Source organism: Gopherus evgoodei, chromosome 7 (assembly GCF_007399415.2).
Source record: "Gopherus evgoodei ecotype Sinaloan lineage chromosome 7, rGopEvg1_v1.p, whole genome shotgun sequence".
In the NCBI taxonomy this organism is placed as follows: Eukaryota; Metazoa; Chordata; order Testudines; family Testudinidae; genus Gopherus; species Gopherus evgoodei.
This window is the reverse complement of record NC_044328.1, coordinates 106,267,573-106,289,125: the sequence shown is the minus strand read 5'-3', so window position 1 is coordinate 106,289,125 and position 21,553 is coordinate 106,267,573. Positions and strand designations below refer to the sequence as shown.

General features: G+C 44.4%; 1 protein-coding gene across 15 annotated transcripts in view; it reads right to left on the bottom strand.

The window, feature by feature from the left end:
* SLMAP (sarcolemma associated protein) overlaps window positions 1-21,553 on the bottom strand; it is a 179,887-nt gene that overhangs the window by 59,927 nt on the left and 98,407 nt on the right. For all 15 annotated transcript variants that reach the window (XM_030571356.1, XM_030571360.1, XM_030571350.1 and 12 more), the window contains 5 exons: window positions 19,540-19,576; window positions 16,925-16,987; window positions 9,067-9,162; window positions 8,231-8,302; window positions 7,553-7,693 (listed from right to left, as the gene is read on the bottom strand). In XM_030571356.1, coding sequence (XP_030427216.1) covers window positions 7,553-7,693; window positions 8,231-8,302; window positions 9,067-9,162; window positions 16,925-16,987; window positions 19,540-19,576 — 409 coding nt within the window. The remainder of the gene's footprint in view (window positions 1-7,552; window positions 7,694-8,230; window positions 8,303-9,066; window positions 9,163-16,924; window positions 16,988-19,539; window positions 19,577-21,553) is intronic.

The window sequence follows — 21,553 nt, the reverse complement described above, 5'->3', positions numbered from 1 at the left end:
AAAAATCTAGTTCGCTCTAGATAGAGCACCAGGGCCCTTCGGACATCTAGAGTGTGCAGGCTATGGTGACTGGGGTCCGTGTGTGGTTTAGGAAAGAACACCGGCAAACAAATGTCCTGCCCCATATGAAATTGTGAGACTACCTTAGAGAGGTTCAACCAAACTGCCTTCCACTTTCAAATTCTCAGTGAGATCCTCCCTATTTGTTAAAATCAAATCTAGAATAGCTTCCCCTCAGTAGCTTTTTCAACCTTCTGAAATAAACCTTCTGACTTGGGCATGTTGACTAGAAGACCCAGCCTGCGGAATATGTCCAGGGCCACCATCACATGGGAATGGACCTCCTCCTCAGACCGACCCACGAGAAACCAATTGTTGAGGTACGGGTATACTCGTATTCTCCTCTTTCACCGAAAGGCTGCCACTGCTGACATGCATTTTGTGAACATGTGGGGGGCTGCCGCCAGGCCGAAAGAGAGGACTGTAAACTGTAGTGGTGCTGGTTTATGATGAACCGCAGGAACCGCCGGTGAGCGGGATGAATAGCAACATGAAAGTATGCATCTTTCATGTCGAGGGCAGCGTACCAATCCTCTGGATCTAGGGATGGAATGATAATACCAAGGGAGAGCATGAGGAAGCGGACCTTGACTAAGAACTTGTTGAGCCTGCGCAGGTCTAAAATGGGCCGAAGGCCCCCCTTTGCTTTGGGAATGAGAAAATAACAGGAATAAAACCCTTTTCCCCTTAGTTCTCAAGGGACTTCCCCCACCACACCCGCCTTGAGGAGCAATTGTACCTCCTGCATGAGGAGATGCTCGTGAGAGGGGTCCCTGAAGAGGGACGGGGAAGCAGGAGAACTGAAGCGTGTATCTCACTGGTACTGTGAGTAAGACCCAACAGTCCAATGTTATGTGGGACCAGTGATTCAAGAAACATCGGGAAGGATCCGGGAGTTGGTTTGGTATGCTGTCCTTGAGCACACCTTCAAACCCTTGCTTGTTGCCACGTTGGGCTTTGCCCTGGCTCTGACCTAGACTAGGCATGTTGTTCCACCTACGGCTGTTGTCTCTGCGTCTCCTACAGTATGGCTCCTGTCTAGGATGAGGCTGGTACTGCCGTTACTGCGGCAGCTGGGGCTTGAAAGGCTTTTTCTGAGTCACCGAGGTGTGCATCCCCAACAACTTGAGGGTTGCCCTGGAGTCATTTAGACTATGCAGCCTGGCATATGTTTGGTCCGAAAAGAGACCCGACCCTTCAAAGGGGAGGTTATGAAGGGTATTCTGGACCTCCGGCGGGAGACCCAAAGCCTGGAGCCATGTTGAGCGCCTAATCACCACACCTGAGGCGACTGGCTTGGCTGCTGTATCTACCGAGTCCAGAGAGGCCTGCAAAGAGGTCTTGGCTACTGCCTTTCTGTCTTCCACCAGGGCCATAAACTCAGGTCAGAGCCCTGGGGTAAGGAGTCTTTAAATTTGGAAACTGCCGCCCAGGGATTAAAATTGTGCCTGTTCAGGATCGCCTGCTGATTGGCAATCCTCATTTGGAGGCCCCCAGAGGAACAGACCATTCTCCTGAATAGGTCCAGGCGTTTAGCCTCCTTTGCCTTGGGGGCCTGGGCTAGCTGACCATGACGTTTCTGCTCATTGACAGCCAAGATGACCAGCGAACAGGCGGCTGGATGACAAAAGAGAAAGTCATATCCTTTGGAAGGGGCAAAGTACTTCCTCTCCACGCCCTTTGCCATCGGCGCGCTAGAAGCTGGGGTCTGCCAGACCGTCTTGCAATTGGACTGGACTGTCTTTATGAGCAGAAGCACAATTCTAGAGGAGCCTTCGGGGCTTAAGATGTCCACCAGAAGATCCTCCTGCTCTACCACTTCCTCTGCTTGTAGGCTCAAATTTTGGGCAACCCGCGGAGCAGCTTCTGGTGCGCTCTGTGGTCAACTGGGGGAGGCCCCAACACCACCATGTCTGCCAGTTTTGTCCGGAGATGACAAGGAGATAAGGGCTGCTGTAACTCCTCTGCCAATCCTTCTTGCCCTTCCTTGTATGCCGGGGGCTCGTTCGGATGCTAATTGATTGACCCTGGGACAGCACCAGGCTCGGTGCCACTTCCGTTCTCTGGTGCTCTGGAGAAGCACCTGGTGGCCTGGATACCGCGGCCTCCTTGGGTGTGGAGTGGTGCCCACATGGGCACCAGGACTGATGCACTGAGTAGTCAGACCTCGAGGCTCTGGAGGAGTGCCCTTGCTGCTGGTGATAGGCCCATGGTGTCCAAAAGGGCCACTGCCCTAGCAGGCCCCACTGGGAATGCCACACAGTCTGGGGCGCTCTGCTAGCCGGTGCTCTACGGGCATACTGGAGCATCCTGAGTCCACCTCGAAGGCCAAAGTGGTGCCGTCGGCAGGCTGGGGAACGGCTCCTCACCAGTCGGGACCAAGATTGGTACTGATGCTCCCGGGACCAGGATCGTTGTCTTCTGCTTGGTCCCAGGGACTTTGGCCTAGCGTCTCTTTGGTGCTGGCTAGGTGATGGCGCCAGAGAGCGGTATGCTGACAGGGCTGGTGCTGCATGCTGGCTCAGATCTAGTGCCCTTGAGTCCCGTTGCGTTAGGGGCAATTGGGAGTCCGTGGAAGATGAGCTTGACTGGGACCAGTGCCGGGAGTGGTGCCAGGGCAGTTACCTTGATCGGCGCACTACTGCCAGCTTGCCTCTGGATGGCACCCTTGGTGCCGGTGCTGGAGGCTTCTCTTTACCAAAGCGGGGGCTCACCGCCAACAACTTGATGAGGTCCTTTGCCACCTCAAAGGTGTCCAGTGTGGAGGGCTGTTCTAAGAGCTCCGCCAGTCCTTTTTCTGCACTCAAAGCGCTTAGCCTGGGGCTCGACGGGCCCTGCGGCGCTGGAACCACTGGTGCCGAAGCGTATCCTGGGGTCACACTGCTTTTTTGAGTGCTCGGTCCCTTTGGAGGCTCCTCCTCCTTATGCAGGGAGCGCTCTCTGTCTCTAGGTTGTCCCTTCGTTTGTGCCGGCGAGGTCGAACAGTGCCAGGGTCTGTCCTGCTGCCTCGGTGTCGTACACTTGTGGTGACCTGCCAGTGTCAGATCGTGAACTGATGCCGGGGCACTCTGCACTGAGGAAGCTGGCGCCAAAGCCGGATGGTCCGAGGCCAAAGGTTGCAGCACAGCCTCCATGAGTAGCTGCTTGAGGCGAAAGTTTCTTTCTTTCTTGGTTCTTGGCTTGAAAGCTTTACAGATCTTGCAGCGCTCAGTCTGGTGTGATTCCCCCAGGCAACGGAGACATGAGTCGTGGGGATTACTGTTTGGCATAGGCTTGCGGCATGTGGCACAAGCCTTAAACCCTTGGGCCAGCAGCATGCCCCGCAGCCCAGGGCTGGTGCTGGAAACAACTTCCAAACACCTAAAACAAAGGAAGCTTAACTATCTACTATTCAGAAGTGCTAACTACTGAGAACTATTAAAGACTGGTAACTGCTAACTACAGATAACTATGCTAAGGGATCACTTGCAAACAAGAGATAAGGAGTTGTTCCAACTCTGCCATGGACCAGGGGTATATATCCACCAGCATCGAGGCACCACTCTGGTGGGGGCTCCCCTGCCGGCTAGACGGGAGCTGCTAAGGGAAAAAGTTTCCAACATCCGTACATGCAACGCGTGCACATCTAATGTGTAATGGACGTGAACAATCACTCGAAGAACCACCTCAGTTTCTTGAGATACCTGTTGAAGTGATGCAGGTCCAGGATGGACCAAACCCCTCACTTTTGCCTTTGAGATTAGGAAATATTGGGAGTAAAATCCCTTCCCTCTCAAGTCTTGAGGAACTTCCTCCACAGCCCTCATATGTAGGAGGGACTGCACCTCCTGGACAAGGAGCTGCTCATGAGAAGGGTCCCAGAAGAGGGCTGGGAAGGAGGAGTGGAAAAAAACTGAAGGGTATATCTGTCTGTCACTGTACTCAGGACCCATTTGTCTCATGTTATGGATGCCCAAGCCAGGCTGAAGAGCAACAAATGGTCCAAAAATAAAATGGCAGTGGATTTGAAATGGCGACTGGTACAGCACCCACAAGTGCATCTTCAAAAGGCCTGCTTGGGCCTGCTGGAGTATCTTTGCGGCCCTGACTAGGAGGCTGAGGTGGATGTGAACGGTTGGCGCTGTCTATAACCTCTGCCTTTTCTTTTGTAGGGCTCCTGTTTTGAGGGTCCCAAAAACTGAGGAAGCTGCTAGGGCCTCAAGTGTTTTCTGAAGGCAGATGGCACATTGGACAGGCCTAAGGATCATAGGGTGGCCTTGAGTCCTTCAGTCCGTGAAGTCTTATGTGTGTCTGCTCTGAGAAAAGGAAATAGCCTTCAAATGGGAGATCCTGGATTGACTGTTGGACCTCGTGAGGACTGGAACCAGGAACAGCGCCTCATGGTGACTGAGGAGGTTATTGTCCGGGCTGCCAAGTCAGTAGGGTCCAGAGCCCCCTGAAGAGAGGTCCTGGCCATGATCTTATCCTCTTCTAGGAGGGTGGCCAACTCCAGACTCGACGCTTGAGGCAAGGAGTCTTTGAACTTATTCAGGGAGTCCCACAGATTAAAATAGTATCTCCCCAGCAAAGTTTGCTGATTGGTAATACGCAGTTGGAGCTACCTGTGGAATAAACCTTATTTCCCCCCGATAAGGTCCAGTTTCTTAGTGTCTTTTTGTTTCGGGGGTAGCACTCAATTGGCCCTGCCTGTCCCTTTCATTAGCGGCAGCCACCACCAGGGACCCTGGGGAGTGTGAGAGTATAAGTAATTAAATCTGCATGCTGGCAAATAGTATTTTTTCTCTGCCCTCTTTGAAGTGGGGTCAGAGAAGGAGGAGTTTGCCAAAGGCTTTGACTGGTCCCATCACCACCCTCATTGATGGGCAGGGCCACTTTGGATAGCCAAACCCAGGTTTGAAGCGCTTCAGAAGGTCCTGAGGGGCCTTGAAATTATACTGAGGAAGTAGGCTGCTGGGACCAGCAACAGCCTCATCTGGGCAGGCTGAAGAGGAAGTTTGCACCAGTGGAGGGGCTCCTTCCTCTTCCTCAACAGTATCAATTAGAGGCTTCTCCTGGACTTCAATAGTGGGGTCGATATTGAAGTCGAGATCTGAGTGGGATGGAGTGGTGGCCTGTCCCTCGGAAGCCACTGAGTAGGAGCAGTGGGAGGTAGGCCCTGCTACCAGGGGAAACCCCCAGGGATTCCAGTAGAGCCACTGCATCAGCCAGTGACCTGCTGGCCAGGTGTCCACCAGGGGACTGGCAGTGAGGCCTGCTAGGGCATAGGCTGGGTACCAATAATGGGCTTTTGGCAGTACATATGATTCCCCTTTGGATTCCAAAGAGGATTCCTCTCTTGGGAACCACAGTGGTGCAATACCTGCTTCCACTTCCATATGGTGCTGGGATTCTACGGTGTGCCAGGGAGCGGGATGCTGGCATCAGGTGGGGCTTGACCCTAGATGGTGCTGGGATACCTCATGCCAGGAAGACACCTGATGCACTCTGTTCCCTCCCACTTCCGGATGCTGGAGTTGGCAGATGCCCTGTTGGGCTGGAGGGACTGGAAGAGAGAAAAGGTCCCAAACTGCCTGAAAAAACTCTGGGGTCGATAGCATCTTGAGTCCATTGGTACCACCGTAGCTCCCTGGTGTCAGTGGAGGGTCCCACACTGGACTCAATGCTCTTAGTGAAATTGACAGTGCCAATGTGGATCCAGGTGTAGAACAGTGGCCCGGTACAGGTCTCACTCCCTCTCCCTGCTTGTCTCTCTTCTGCACTGGCGAGCACCCTTTCTCAGTACGCTGCTTTTTGCTGTTCTTCCTCGGCACTGGGGATGGAGAATGGTGCCAGGAAGAGCTTGGTTTTGGGGGAGTGCTTCGCACCAATTCCAAAATACTCAGCACTGAACTGGAGCAGCTGAGCTCTGAGACAGGTCTGAGGGCAGCTTCCATGAGGATAGCCTTTAGCCTGATGTCCCAATCCTCCTTAGCGTGGGCCTGAAGTCCCAACAGATTTTGCACTTGTCTTTCATGTGTCTTTCCCAAGCTCTTTAAGCAACTCAAGTGTGGGTTACTCACAGGCACAAGGCTTGTAGCCCAGGTACTGGGCATGCCAGGCCCTTGGGGCAAAAAAGTCCTTTGATGATAGGAACTATATACACTAACTATATACACTGTCACAATTTGCAGACACTATATACATTAAACTATTAACAATATGAATGAAGAAAGAGTCTGAAATCAGCAGGAAGAAATCTTGCCATAGCAAGAAAGGGTCATTCCAGTAACTGTCATGGGTGGTAGGAAGGAACTGAGAGAGTGCACAGCTGGCTGGGCCCCTTATACCAGCGCATACATGCATGACTCCAGAGGGCGCTAGAGCCAGCCCAACAGATATCACAAAGGGAAAAAACTCTGGCAACAGTGCACACAGCAATAACCTGAGTTGTTGGATTATTTTACCAAATAACCTGAAGCAGCATCTGAGTTTAGATTCCCCTAGTAACTACATCATCAAGAAAGGAGTGAAATGCACATTTAACAACAAAAGCATTCAACTACAAACTCCATCTGCAAATACCAAAGGACTTTTAGAGCTTAACAAATTTGCAAAAAAAAAAAAAAAAAAAAAAGTTTATTATAGTGCCGTAACATTTCATAATACCTTCCATACATAAAAAGGATAGGTCCTACCGAAAGAGTTTACAAATCTAGAGGCCCAATTTTAACTTTTATGCATGAGAGTAACTTTATACACACGAATAATTTGATTGAAGCCATGAGACTACTCACAGTAACACAAATTATTCATTGTAGTAAGCTGACAGAAAATGAAGATAAAGAAAGGAGTAAGAAAAACAGAAATTAAGGAGTAAAACAGTGGGTTTAATTATATTGTGAATAGGGTTTAAATTCTTTTACTTTTTAAAATGATAATTAAGTTGGATAAGAGGAAAGGAATAGATAGAGATCACTGGTGAAAAGGAAGGAAAAAGCAATTGTTGAGGAAGGATTTGAAGGAAGGGAATAAAAAAAACAGTAGATGGTGGCCAATGAAATTTCATTAAAAAAAATAAATTCTTAAATGGTATTTTGCATGACCAGTTAAACTTTCATTTTAAAAGTCTTAAACTATTGTGAAACTGTATTTTTTAAATATATGAAGTATGTCATATAGGAAACAGGAATTATACTGCACTCTAATTTCTGCATGGAGAACACTGGAGAACACTTTCACTGAGTTTTAAAAAAAATGAAAACTAAGGACTTTAGTTACTGATCTACCACTGTTTTCATTACTGTGCATTAACTTCTTCCTTGTTGCTTAAAATACTGTATAACAGGCAAAACACACATCTCCAGTACTTTCCAGTATACTGTTCCTAGAATACTAATCCAAAATAAACATATGGTGGTGTAGTGCAAGTGCTAGAATAGAGTAAAGGACTAGCTGTTCAGCATATTCAAATAGTGCTACAACATTGATTATAAAATAAACAACATTTAAATACCTCCACTTCAGAGAGTTTTCTGACCACCTCAATTTTCTCCTGAAGGACCCGCCTCAGGGACTCTTTGGCTGTTGTCTCATAGTTGTGTTTGTCTTCCTGTAATGCTACAAGTTCCTTTCGTATACTATCTTCTGTTTGATTCTGTAAGTAGAAGTTTAAGACAGCGGAGCTATATCTCAAAACAACACTATAGCGTAGGTTAACATTTTGTTTAACATGTAGCAGTGCTCTATATTAAACTACCATTAAAGATCTACTTTGCAAAGAGGAATAGAGTAACAATTTTGACAAATGTAACAAAATCTTAAGGGCAAAATGTTCAGTGGCTGTTCGTCCACCTGGGTATAAACTGGTATGAGACAGGCATTTGCTAGAATGTTTAGGGCAGCAGACTCTAGAACGAGATTTGATTACTAAAATAACAAAAATTAAAATAAAATCTACTCATTTCTATCATTGCACTACCACCTATTTCCTATCTATTCTTCAAAACCCAAGGCAGCCAGCCAGCCAAAATCCCACCACACTGAAGCTTCAGGGAGCCCGCTTGAAAGTTTGTGCTCCAACTGCACTGAAAGTTTGCTTCATAACAATTTCCTAATTTTGAAAAATTTCAGGAGGACACTGCCATTCAACATTCCTAAATACTATATAATTCATCTGAAGTGAACTACCTACTTTTGAACAGGCTTGTAATTGGTTTCCCATGACTTCTAACCTTGATAGTAGTCTGTCTTCATCTATTAAAGCCTGTTGGAAAAGATAATAAATTTAAATTAATGGAATAAAACAAAATGTTTATACTGTTCTTGCATTTCATAAGAAAATTCTAGACATTAAATATCTGAAAAGGGTAAATATCACTTCCTTTAGAGACATTCACTTCGGAAGCAATTAGCAGTACTGGTTAGTTCTAAGATAAATGCAGGAGCAGCGCCAGGGTTTCTGACGCCCTAGGCGGATGGCCATTTCACCGCCCCCCGCAGGTCCGGTGGACCTACCGCAGTCATGCCGGCGGACAGTCCGCTGTTGGAAAGGCTCCGGTGGAGCTGCCGCAGTGATGCCGGCGGACGGTCCGCTGGTCTAAAGGCTCCGGTGGACCTGCAGCAGGCATGACTGCGGTAGGTTTGCCGGAGCCTTTAGATCAGAGCACCGTCCGCCGAAATGACTGTGGCAGCTCCACCAGAGCCTTTCCGGCAGTGGACCACCTGCCGGCAAGACTGCGGTAGGTCCACCAGACCCGCGTGCTGCCCCCCCGACAAAATAGCTGCCCCCCCCCCAAAATTCTGGTGCCCTAGGCCATTGCCTAGGTCGCCTAAATGGTAGCGCCGGCCCTGGATAAATGTGCGTGTGCACTTAGCCTATCAGGAGTAACGTCTCCTCCTCACTTAAGTGAGAGAACCAACCTTCAACTTTTACTCTTTTATTTATTACAGTAAATTGAAAGTTACAGTTTATAGCCCACTTTATATTAAGTTCTTAGGCCTGTACGTTAAGAGAAATCTTGCAGATACCTGCCAACTAGTATCTGAAGCCTCCTGTGTGACAGCAAGCAATCGCTGAAGGGTGGCCAACTTCTGTTCCAACATTTGTTCCCGATGTAAGGCCTCCTTCAATGAAAATATAAATGCAAGCAGGTCAGTTCAAATTAACTATTGGGAAAAACAGAAGCAATGCAATGTATAACCAAATACTGTTAAACTGAAAAAAAGGGGTGAAAAGATTGGCAGATTTTAACTCATATGTTCCATCATTTTAAGTTATAGCAATGCACTAGCAAATTGAAATTCATTTTTATTTATACATATTCCTGTAAATGTTTAAGTGAAAAGATGTTATACTACAAGCTTAGATTCTTAAAGCCATCCTTTTCATACCAGTTGTAGATACACTACAGGACATGTAGATTCGGTGCAAGAACACTTTGACAAAGTCTCAGTAGCAACTTATTGCTGGGTTCTATATTTGTAAAGGCTGAGGATAAAGCCCTATTGAAAGTGATTTTGTGAGATTATGCTGGAAATAAAGGACTAAAACTTCATTTTACCTTTCAAAAGTTAGATTTTACAGACAGTTACAACTATATTCTAAAATACATGCTTTAGGAAAAAGTTACGTTATATTAATCAATAACATGGATCAGCTTCTACTCCATCCTGTACGTATTAGAAGAGTAATGACATAATGACACTTTGCTTCTTACAACTACAGATGAATAGAGAGAGACACTCAATTTTTATACTGTGTAGAAGCTAGCTTAATAGTAAACAAAAAATAACTCAGTGGTGACATCAGGAGAAGACTGCTTATGTTCACATCATGCATTTGCTGTAAATTTGTTTGGAGAAGCGGACTACAAAAAAGAACAGTTTTTTAAGACTTTCGGTGTACCTTATGGGCTAATTTTTATTAAACGGTTTTAAGATATAAATACTCTTAAACGTAATTAGATACAATGCAAAACATTCTGATATATTCACTGCTCCACATAAAAAATTAAGCCAGCAAATACTGATTTTTAAAAGGCAATACTTTTATTACTTCTACTTGCGAGCTACTATTAACTTCGCAGTAGGTAATATTTAAACAAGCACATAATAAATCTGTACAATTATATCTGACAAAAATAAGAGCGTAATAATACATACATTGATGTGCATACAACATGTGAAGAATAGCAATACATATAATGAAGTCAAGAGCAAGTTTTTCACAGAACCAGGTAATATTTTAAATATGAAGTATTATATAGGAGATTCTAACTATCTTTTCTGTTAAATTACATGAAAATGCCAAACTACAAAAAAAGGTAGGCTATGTTTTTTCTTTCCGCTGATGGAAGGATCATTTTGAGTTCACTACGGGTTTGCCTATATGGCAAGTTACTATGCTGCAAACCTGGGCTGAATCTATAGAACACCAGTTTGCTGCACAGTAACATCCCATGTGGACACTGCTACAATCCAGTAAAAGTTCTTGAGTACAGCTTAGCATACTGCTATTTCCGAACATAGTACACTAAGCCACAGTCCCAGACTGGGACTTTCACTTCAGTTTATATTTAAAAGTAAGGATCTAGCATTAGCTTATCTTTAAAATATCAACTGAATATAAACTACAGCAGTGTTGTCTTTCTGAGCCTGCAACAATAAGCTCTCAGGTCTGACCTGCCCCACTCATCTCTGAATGCTAACTGAAGCATGGTAACAGTTTAAATGTCAACGTTAACTATTTTGCTGCCGAGCCCTTTATAGCAGGAACAGTCAGTGGTGTGCTTATCCATCGCTGTTCAATGCAATGATTTCTGTTGGATTATGGCAATAGGACAGCTGATTGCTGGGTGAAAAATTAGGAAGTAAAGCTCTCCCCATCCCTGCAAATCCCAAATCAATCCTGCATCTACCCACATGGTGCAAGGAAAGAGAAACAGCATTTAAATGTCATCACTAGTGACAAAACCTTCAATCACTTCCTGGAAGCCCAAACCCCCAGACTCCTTCCCACACCTTTACAGGTACCAAATGCCCCAATTTTTCATTATACCATTTGTTAAAACTTCCTGTTCATATCTATTTGCCCTTCTCTAGAAGCCAAAATAACCTCTACATTGAAGTTAGTACTATGTCAATACTTAAAAAAAACAAACAGTGGAAGAATGAAAATATCAAAATGAGGGAAGGGCAGCATAAGTATTTTAATATTAAAATAAATGTAATACCATAGTGATAATTAATTTTCATAATTCACAACCTCCATTTTTCACATTTAACATCTGCCTCAGAATTTTCAGCTTTCTACAGAACTTAACACTAGAGAGCTGTAGAAATCTTATTACATAATTTAGATCCAGCTTGTTATTATGTATACTATACATGCACTTATTTTTAACACTTACTCATGGCTAGAGAAACTTGGGTGATGCTACTGATTGATTCAGATAACAGAATTATTATTAAAATTTCCATGAACGGAGGGGACTCTAAGCTTAGGAAAGAAGTGCCACTTCAGCAGGTTGTGTAAGAATGGAGGCACAGCTCTCTTCCACAAAATCTTCCCTCTTGTGATAGAGGATATCCAGGCTTAACTTAATGCTTCTTGAAAGCAGAAGCATAGCCATGGGTGGGGCTGGGTGAGCTGCAGCTCACCCACTTAGCATCCAGGCCCACCCAAATCTGAGCAGAGATGTAGTGCTGCCGCAGTGGCCCGGAGCATCACTCAGGCACCTGAAATACAGGACAGAGTGCAGGCAGGGCTGGAGCCATCTGAATCCACAGGCTGGGAGGGAAGGAGTCGAACCAGGTGTGTGGGGGGGTGCCTTGCGGGGGCAAGTCTAAGTGGGGCCAGAGCTGAGGCCGGAACAAAGCCAGTCTGGGCGCCCAGGCACATGACTGGGCTAGGCATGGGCAGGGCGCTAGAGACTGGGGCAGCAGTGCAGATCACACAGACACAGCGGCACCAGGACTGAGGGATGCGGCTGGCCAGGCGGACGGATACTGAGCTGGACTTGAGAGGGTGGGCAAAACTCCAGCTTGTGCACACCAGGTAGCCTCATCTTCTGGTGTCTGCTGAGTGGTAAGGGCCGGCTGGAGGGGGTGGGGGTACACAGGCCCCCTGAGTGCTCCTGCCCTCCTCCCCAGGGCCCCAGATCCCTCCTGCACCCCAGTCCCATCCCTGTGCCACCAGCTCCAGGCTCTGCTATGCCCCCCTAGTTCTGCTGCCTCACCCATGTCCTGCACTCCCCTGAGTCCTGCCCCTTCCCCCTCAACTCTGGCCCTTGGCCTTTGCCCTCCCCCATCCAGCCCACTAACCCCAGTTTTCCCTTCCCTCTCTGGATAAACTCTCTCTCTTCCGAAGATGGTGAGGCTCAGGAAACCTGTTTACGCTGGAGGGTAGGAACAGGATACAGAGGGACCTAGACAAATTAGAGGACTGGGACAAAAGAAACCTGATGAGATTCAACAAGGACAAGTGCAGAGTCCTGCACTTAGGATGGAAGAATCCCATGCACTGCTACAGACGAGGGACCGAGTGGCTAGGCAACAGTTCTGCAGAAAAGGACCTAGGGGTTACAGTGAATGAGAAGCTGGATAGGAGTCAACAGTGTGCCATTGTTCCCAAGAAGGCTTATGGCATTTTGGGCTGTATAAGTAGGGGCATTGCCAGCAGATCGAGGGACATGATCATTCCCCTCTATTCGACATTAGTGAGGCCTCATCTGGAGTACTGTGTCCAGTTTTGGGCCCCACACTACAAGAAGGATGTGGAAAAATTGGAAAGAGACCAGCGGAGGCCAACAAAAATGATTAGGGGGCTGGAGCGTGACTTATGAGGAGAGGCTGAGGGAACTGGGCTTGTTTAGTCTGCAGAAGAGAAGAATGAGGGGGGATTTGATAGCTGCTTTCAACTACCTGAAAAGGGGTTCCAAAGAAGATGGATCTAGTTCTGGTTCTCAGTGGTACCAGATGATAGAACAAGGAGTAATGGTCTCAAGTTGCAGTGGGGGCGGTTCAGGTTGGATATTAGGAAAAGCTTTCACTAGGGGGGAAGCACTGGAATGGGTTACCTAGGGAGGTGGTGGAATCTCCTTCCTCAGAGGTTTTTAAGGTCAGGCTTGACAAAGCCTTGGCTGGGATGATTTAGTTGGGAATTGGTCCTGCTTTGAGCAAGGGGTTTGACTAGATGACCTCCTGAGGTCCCTTCCAACCCTGATATTCTATGATTCTGTGCCATTGGAATTCTTCGCCATTGCGCAATGCAGAATTTTGCAGACATTTATGTTGTGCGTGCAGAATTTCCCTCTCCCCGCCAACAGAAATGGGCTGCAGAGCTGCTGGCCACCACTAGGGGCCGGTGGACCTAGCAGAGCCCAGCTTGCAAGTAGAAGACACTGCTGGGGGATGGGGAAGTAGAAGCTGGAGGGTTCCTGGAAACTGCAGTTCCCAGCATGCCCTGAAAAAAGGAAGCATCATGCAGGAAACTCCATGCAATCCCAGGACCCAGCATCAGTCTGTTTCTCCAACCAGATTCCTGGCTCTGGGGGGGAGGGTGCGAGCCTCTGGGCCAGCAGAAGCCCCCATGACTAGGCTCTGGGGGGACAGGGAGTATGAGCATCTGGGCCGGAGGGGCCCTGCAACTGGGCTCTTGGGGGGAAGCGGAGGGCAGAGAAGCAGGAACTGGGCTACCATAGAGATTTATTTAACTCTACTGGGGATTTTTTGAGTGTGTCTGTATTATTATAATTGAAAGTGGTGTCATTATATAATGTTATTTTGACCAATAGAATTTGCACAATTTTAAAATACTGTATGCAGCATTTTTATTTTTTTTGGCACAGAATTCCCCAGGAGTAAACCCTCTAAGAACACTTATACACTGAAATGTACAATCAGGATCATCTCTAAAAGACAACACACTCTTTAAAATAGATCTATAGTGTGGTTAACCTTTTATTAAACATTACTTCTAAGGGACAAATTTTCATTAGTCCTCTGAATTAATTTACAACCATATATACCATGTAAAACCAAACATTGATTCAATTATATGTACAGAGTGGGCACAGTTTTATTTAAATATACACAATAATATGCATGGGCAATGCTCCACTGTAGCTATTAGAACTGGTTTCCTTAAATGAACATTATGCCATCTTGAACTTGCATTTCACTATCAAATAGAGGGCTCAATCAGGGAACAGGGCCCCACTGTAATAGGCCCTGTACATACACAACAAAAACTCAGTCCCTGCTTCAAAGAGATTACAGTCTAAACAAGATTCAAAATTACCATCTGTAAACTAAAAACAGAAATGGCAAAAATGTAATTGAAGGTAGAGAGAGAATTGTCAGTAGGGATGATTTACACATTATTTTCAAAGAAACATTTATTTCTACAATCCCTCTTTAAAAAGGGTTATTTGGATACTATGAGCCCTCTATTTTGTGGCCCGTCCATAGGTCCCTCAGTAAAGGTGGCTATCTGTTTCAGAGTGAATAAGTTCACCTGTATATTCCCAGTCATGTCACAGCCGACTCAGTAAAGTAAATATAGGTGTTAAGCAATTCAGTGCCATATTAAAATCTAGTTACATATAGCAAGGCAGAAAGAGGAAAGTAGCGTAAATTATGTTAACTGAGCACCAGAAAAGTACTGGTTTTATAAATGGTTACCAAAATAGAAAATAAATGAATTATGTAACAGAGTCAAAAAGCCTGAGCAGGCTCTCACACCAGAGTAAACAAGGAATAACTGCTGAAATCAGTTACACTGCTGTGAAACCAGGGTGAGTGAGAACAAAGTCAGGCCTTGTGCGTCTTGAATAAACAAGTTTACAGTAGGCACCTTGCCCATTCTAGTACAAGTTAGCTACTCCATTAATCAAGTTTAAGTGAAAAACTAGTTTCTAATCATATAGTTTTTAAAGTTCTCCTTCAAGCCACTAGATGGTGCAGTTTAACCTTCTCTATTCAGAGTGGCTTGGAGCCACATTTATCAATTGGCAAGAAGAAAGCTCTAGCCTCAGATTCTCAAAGAATGCAATCTGCAAGAAAATTTATATCAATATAAGAGTGTACACATTTATAGTACACACAGATCATGCTCAATATAATCAATAAATGAAATAATTACCAATATCTGCAATGCAACTACCTTTCTGAAAAAGTTAATTGCCATAAACTGGGTTATTTCCCAAGAAAGAAATCTAAATCACAAGATTTTCAAAGATTAAAGACTTATTCTCTAAAAATCTTTACATAGCCTGATGGATGATCTTATAGGTGAGTGAGCAGTATTTTATCTGATGATCCTAACTCTTGCACACATGCTCAGAGTCTAACTGATCACCATATGTGGGGTCGGGAAGGAATTTCCCCCAGGTCAGATTGGCAGAGAGATCTTGCAGGTTTAAACTAGTGTAATGTTGGATTCTCTGTAATCTGAAGTCTTTAAATCATGATTTGAGGACTTCAGTAACTCAAGCCAGAGGTTAGGAGTCTATTACGTGAGTGGATGGGTGAAGTTCTGTGGCCCACAATGTGCAGGAGGTCAGACTATATGATCACAATGGTCCTTTCTGACCATGAAGTATATAAGTGTTTTATTCCTATAACGCTCTACTAGATTAAACCGTAAGAGGTTATCTAAACCTTTTCTATTTTTAGAGAACTGCAAGATTTACTAGGTGAAGCCTAAAACAGAATATGTAAAGATTCAGAAATAAGATGTCTATTGCACTGCTAGCCAGGTGGTATCAGTCCAAATTATAGGTCAAACCACTTCCGCTTAATCCTGGCACTTTCTCTTCAAAATCAGTTTGATCTGGAGAAATCCACATTCCCTTCTAACAGAGGAATGCAACAAAGCACCTATTTTCCTTTTACCTCAGAGCAGCTTTATGATTACCAGACCTATTTGGCTCTAACAGCAAGAAGGTAGCAAGATGCTTTTGCATGCCTTAGAGGAACTTTGGGAAGCATTTCTAAAAATACACACAGTTCCACAAATCCAACTATCATTATCAACCTCACAGATTGTGATTCACAGTTCAGAACATAAATGTTACTTCCTAGTTCTAGAATCAAAAGGAAATATGCCATACATGCAAGCTAATCCATCATCCCTTTCCCTTCATCTTTTCCAAAAGCTAGAATTTTCTTTAACGTACCTATTCCTCTCACTGGAATTGTAATTTTTCCTACAACCAACCAATCAACGTAACCTATATTTATACTACATTTTGTAGAAAGGGGAACGAAAATAACGATAAAAATCTATTTAAAAGAAAAAATGGTGGTTAAGTGATAGATAAAAATTATTTAATTAAAAATCCAGAGTGATATATTAATAATTCCCATTCATATTCTCCTATGAGTTTTTTCTTGTTATACTACTAAAAAGCTTCACAGACAGCCCCTTTAATATTTTTCGAGTATTAAAATGATTCCAAAGCAGAATTATAAATACAAGAAGGTTGGAACCTATTCTCAATTCTAAAAAAAGTGAGGGAGTACCAGATTCATGTTTATACAGATTCATATAGCATATGAAACCACTGTCAAGTCTCCAAGGATGTGCATATCTAGAATTCTATACTTATACAAGCCAAACAATTTATCTGTAAAAATATTCATAAAAGAAATACCATAGAAGGGCAATGACCATATATTTTACGTTGTTTTCAACAGAAAAGTCAGTTAATTCTTAACTGTTAGTGTTTATAAACTGAATTATACGTTGAACATACACAGGTGTATACATACATATGAAAGATTTACATTCTGAACAAAGATTAACTACTTGGTTGTGTTATTTGGATAAACTATCAAATTAATGAGTAAAAAAAGGAATGTCTTCATAGAAAAACAATTTTACCTGCAGATACTGAGAAAGCTGAAACAGTTCCTGAGAGTACATACTGGGAGTGTTAGCAGCAACCTATGAAATAAGAACATATCATCAAAATCATGTTGGGTATTCTAACCAAACTCAGACAATTCAAAGTATCTGTAAATATTTAAGGAAGATCACTGCCTACCAGTTCTTTTTCCTCTTAGCACCTTTACTATTCTATCTTTACTGTATGTATTACAGTACTACCTACAAGCCCCCAACAGGACTGAGGCCCAACTGTGCTAGGCTCTATACAAACAAACAGATACTGAAAAAAAAGTCACTGTTCTGAAGAGTTTACGATCTAAATTAAAACACACACACACACACACACACACACACACACACACATAAAGGCTTGGAAGGCAACAGATGCACAGAAGTGAAATCACCTGCACAAGATCATACAGTAAGTCAGGGGCTGGATATGAAACCCAGGTCTCCGAACTCCTAGTCCAGGGCCCTGTGCACTAGACCATGCTACCTCCCTATGATATATTCTATTCTAAACAAAGCATCAGTCTGCACAAGGCTCTTCCATCACACAGAAAAAGTACAAGCCACATATCTGCAGTACGATTTTTGAAAAGTTCTATCTAAATAGTAGCTGACTGCTCTTAATATCATCTGATGTCCCCCCAGCATGGCTGAATGGTCATGGAAATAAATCAGCAATGGACTGATTCAAATGAAAAGGTAAAAACAACTCAGTCAAAAATTTTGGGTGAGGCCTCATTATGACCTATGTTTTGCAACACGCCAAGGACCCCAACATTTTCTCTAATGCTTTGTCTGACAATGACTCTTGCATAAGGAGGCTTTTGAGTCTGGCTTGAGCCAACTTAGAGAAAGACCTACGAAACAGCAGAAAGTCGTTCTCCTAATCATGCTATACTCTCTCCAGACCCACCAAGAGCTGAAAACTCATGGGAACAAGAGATGCACCTTTGCTTTAATACCTTATCTGCCATAAGATTCGGAACTGGTGGAGAGATCTCAACTAAGTTGGCGGCTTTGTTTTGTTGGGAAATATCTGAGAAATACTTAAAACAGGAATAATAATAGTAATTAAAAAAACACTGCCAGACAGACAAAAGTGAAAAGGAACAGGTTCATAAAGACAGTCTGGCAGGCAGAGGAATAGACATCAGCTTACGTATAGCCTTGGCTCAGGTACATGTGTGCATCCCCCAAACTGTCAACCAACTCATTATAATAAAAGTCAAAAAAAAACTGTTGTCACTTCACTGTTCCTATCTAATTATCTCTTATCCACTGAGTAAAGGGCTCAATAACAATTTTTTTTTTAAAGTATGGGATACCACTGCCTTATTTTTTTAAATTTACAATTGAAGACGTCACAGTAGTTGTGACAGGATACAACATTCAGTCCTCCTTAAAAAATTTCACATTGTCTCACACTCCAAACCATAGAACAGACGCATGCAAACTACAGCTCACGGGCCACATCCAGCCCTCAGAACCATCCTGCCCAGCCCCTGAGCTCCCAGCTGGGGAGCCTAGTTTCCGGCCCCTCCCCCACAGCCCCCTTTCCCTGCAGCCATGCTACCATGCGGGCCACGCTCTGGCTCGCTGCTCCCGCTGGGCAGCATGGGGAGCGCAGCTGGCTCTGGCTGGGTGTTGCAGCTGCGAGCTCCTGCTGTTGGTAAGTGAGCGGGGCTTGGGTAAGGGAGTGGGGGGTTCTGGGGGGCAGTCAGGGAGGAGGGGACGGTTGGATGGGCCAGAGGTTCTGGGTGGGGGACAGTCAGGGGATGGGGAACAGAGAGTGTTGGAAGTGGGAGTCCCAAGGGCCTGTCGGGGGCGGGGATGTGGATAAGGATCAGGAGGGCAGTCAGGGGACAGGGAGCAAGTGGGGTTGGATAAAGGGGTAGGATCCTGGGGGGCAGTTAGGGGTGGTGGGTCCTGGGAGGGGGTGGTCAGGGGACGAGGAGCAGAGGGCAGTTGGACAGCGGGTGGGAGTCCCGGGGGAGGGCTGTCAGGGGACAAGGAGCAGAAGGGGTTGGATGGGTTGGGAGTTCTGAGGGGGGCGAGTCAGAGGGCACGAAGTGGGAGAGGACGGGGGCCAGGCTGTTTGGGGAGGCACAGCCCTCTCTACTTGGCCCTCCATACGGTTGCACAACCTCTATGTGGCCCTCAGGCCAAAAAGTTTGCCCACCCCTGCCATAGAACATACTGCAGCAAAAACGATCTTCCATGCTAGTTATTTTGCTCATGTCACTCCCCTTTTTGAATTTCTCATTGCCTCTGTCCTATTGCATCATGTCCTTCTTGTTACCACCTTTGATGCTCTATAATTCTGCCCGTCCTGATTCACCCAAGCCTGTCGTGCTTCATGTTATTTTGCCGTTTCCACACCTGATCACTAGTGGAAAAAGTAGAGTATTCCCATACCATAAAAACTCAGCCTGCCATGCATATACTTGTGATACTGAAGGAATGACTAATGTTTAATTTTTTTAAAACAGTAAAAATATTAAACCACGTAAAGTAATCCAATGCAAGGCACACCTATAAGTATTTAGGTTTTTCTCATTCTTTCAACGTTTTAATTAAAAGACAGAGTACAAATGACTTACCTTGTCAACAGGACTTGGTAATGGAGCATGGATGACACTGAAAACAGAAAACAAAAACAAAAAAACTTATAATTTGTTCAGTAACAGAATTATGCGAGTAAACATTAAGTATGGAACAGCAGTTCAAAAATCCACAAAACTATCAGTATCCCTGTAAATGTTTAACTTAATTAAGACATTCTTCATTTTTAAGTTCATTCTTAGAGAACAGTGACTGAAGTTAAAAAAAAATACTGTTTTTACATCTTCTGCTCAGTACCATTTTGTGAAATTGTACTTTGAAGTAGATTTTTCAGATTTAGTTTCCAGTTCCAATCTAAAAATTAAACAAACCAATGAGCCACCTTCTAAAACCTTAATATTGTATACATTTTTGAAAACAAAGATTTGTTAAGGTTCAAATACAACTTCTATGTGGAAATGAGTTACATGCACAAAAACATGCACCTACAGGCACTAGATAAATCATCCTAATATACATCTTTATTGATGAAGAAAGAAAATGTTATACAAAAAGTTTAATGAACTAATCTTGTCCAAGGAAACAGCTACCTTTGAACAATTTCACATTTGAACAACAAGATCAATTTACATAACTGCCTAATTTTACCAGTGATGTTTTAGCCTGGTTGGTCCCAGGATATTAGGGACACAAGATGGGTGAGGTAATATCTTTTATTGGATCTGCTTATGTTGGTGAAAGAGACAAGCTTTTCAGTTTAAGCAGAGCTCTTCTTCGGGACTGGAAAAGGTACTCAGTGTCACTGTTAATGCAAGGTGAAAGGGATTATTTAGCACAAGTAATTAACACATTTCAAGGGACCATTCAAGGGAAAGTGGCCTGGTAACACCACTCCAGTCATAAGGAGGAAAGGAAGTGGGGGAGAGCAGCTGGACGGAACTAGTTGTTAAAGGCTTACAGATTGTTGCAATAAGCCATAAATCCAGTCTCTCAATTCAATCCATGATTATTAATGTCTAGTAAAGTTATGAATTTCAGATCCCATCCTTAAAAAAAAAAAAAAATCATCTTTCCTGAACCCTCCCCTTCCGGCCTTCAAACAACTCGTCCAGACTTTCAAAGCTCATCATCAGAAGCAAGCTCCCACAGACCAGGATACATCTACTCAAAGCAGCACCAGACCCTGCCAGAACAACAGATGCAAACTGGCAGACATATCAACACCCCCACAACACATCTTTCAAGATCCCTAGGTCCTATACATGTCTATCACAACATATGGTTTACCTCATCCAGTGCACTAAATGTCTCAATAACAACTATATGAGTGAAAAAAGACAGACAATCACTATGCTGTTGAATGAACTCACATAGGAAAACAATAAGAAACACACCACATCACCTATGGGTGAACACTTTTCACAAAGCAATCATTCTATATCTGCCTTATCAGTACTCATCCTCAAAGGAAACCTACACAACACTTTCCAAAGATGAGCCGGAGAGCTTAATCCCATAACAATGCTAGAAACTAAAAATCATGGACTGACTAGAGACACTGGATTTATGGTTTGTTACAACGATCTGTAACCGACTAACAAACCCCTCCTAGCTGTTCCCCACCCTTCCTTTCCTCCCTAAGACTGGAGGGGTGAAAATGGGCCACTTCATTTTGAATGGTCCCTTGACATGTGTTAGCTACTTATGCTAAACAATCTGTTCTACCTCCTACTTAGCAGTGACACTCCGAGGGTAAGTTTATATTTAAAATGGTGCATCAGCGCAGCTGCACCAGTGCAACTGCAGCACCCCTGCAGCACTTTAATGAAGACACTGTGAGCTGACAGCAGAGCGCTGCTGGGGCAGGTTAGTTCAGTATAACTATCAGGTAGTTATCACGGGTAGCCGTGTTAGTCTGGATCTGTAAAAGCAGCAAAGAATCCTGTGGCACCTTATAGATGCATCTGAAGAAGTGGGTATTCACCCACGAAAGCTCATGCTCCAAAATGTCTGTTAGTCTATAAGGTGCCACAGGATTCTTTTCAGTATAAC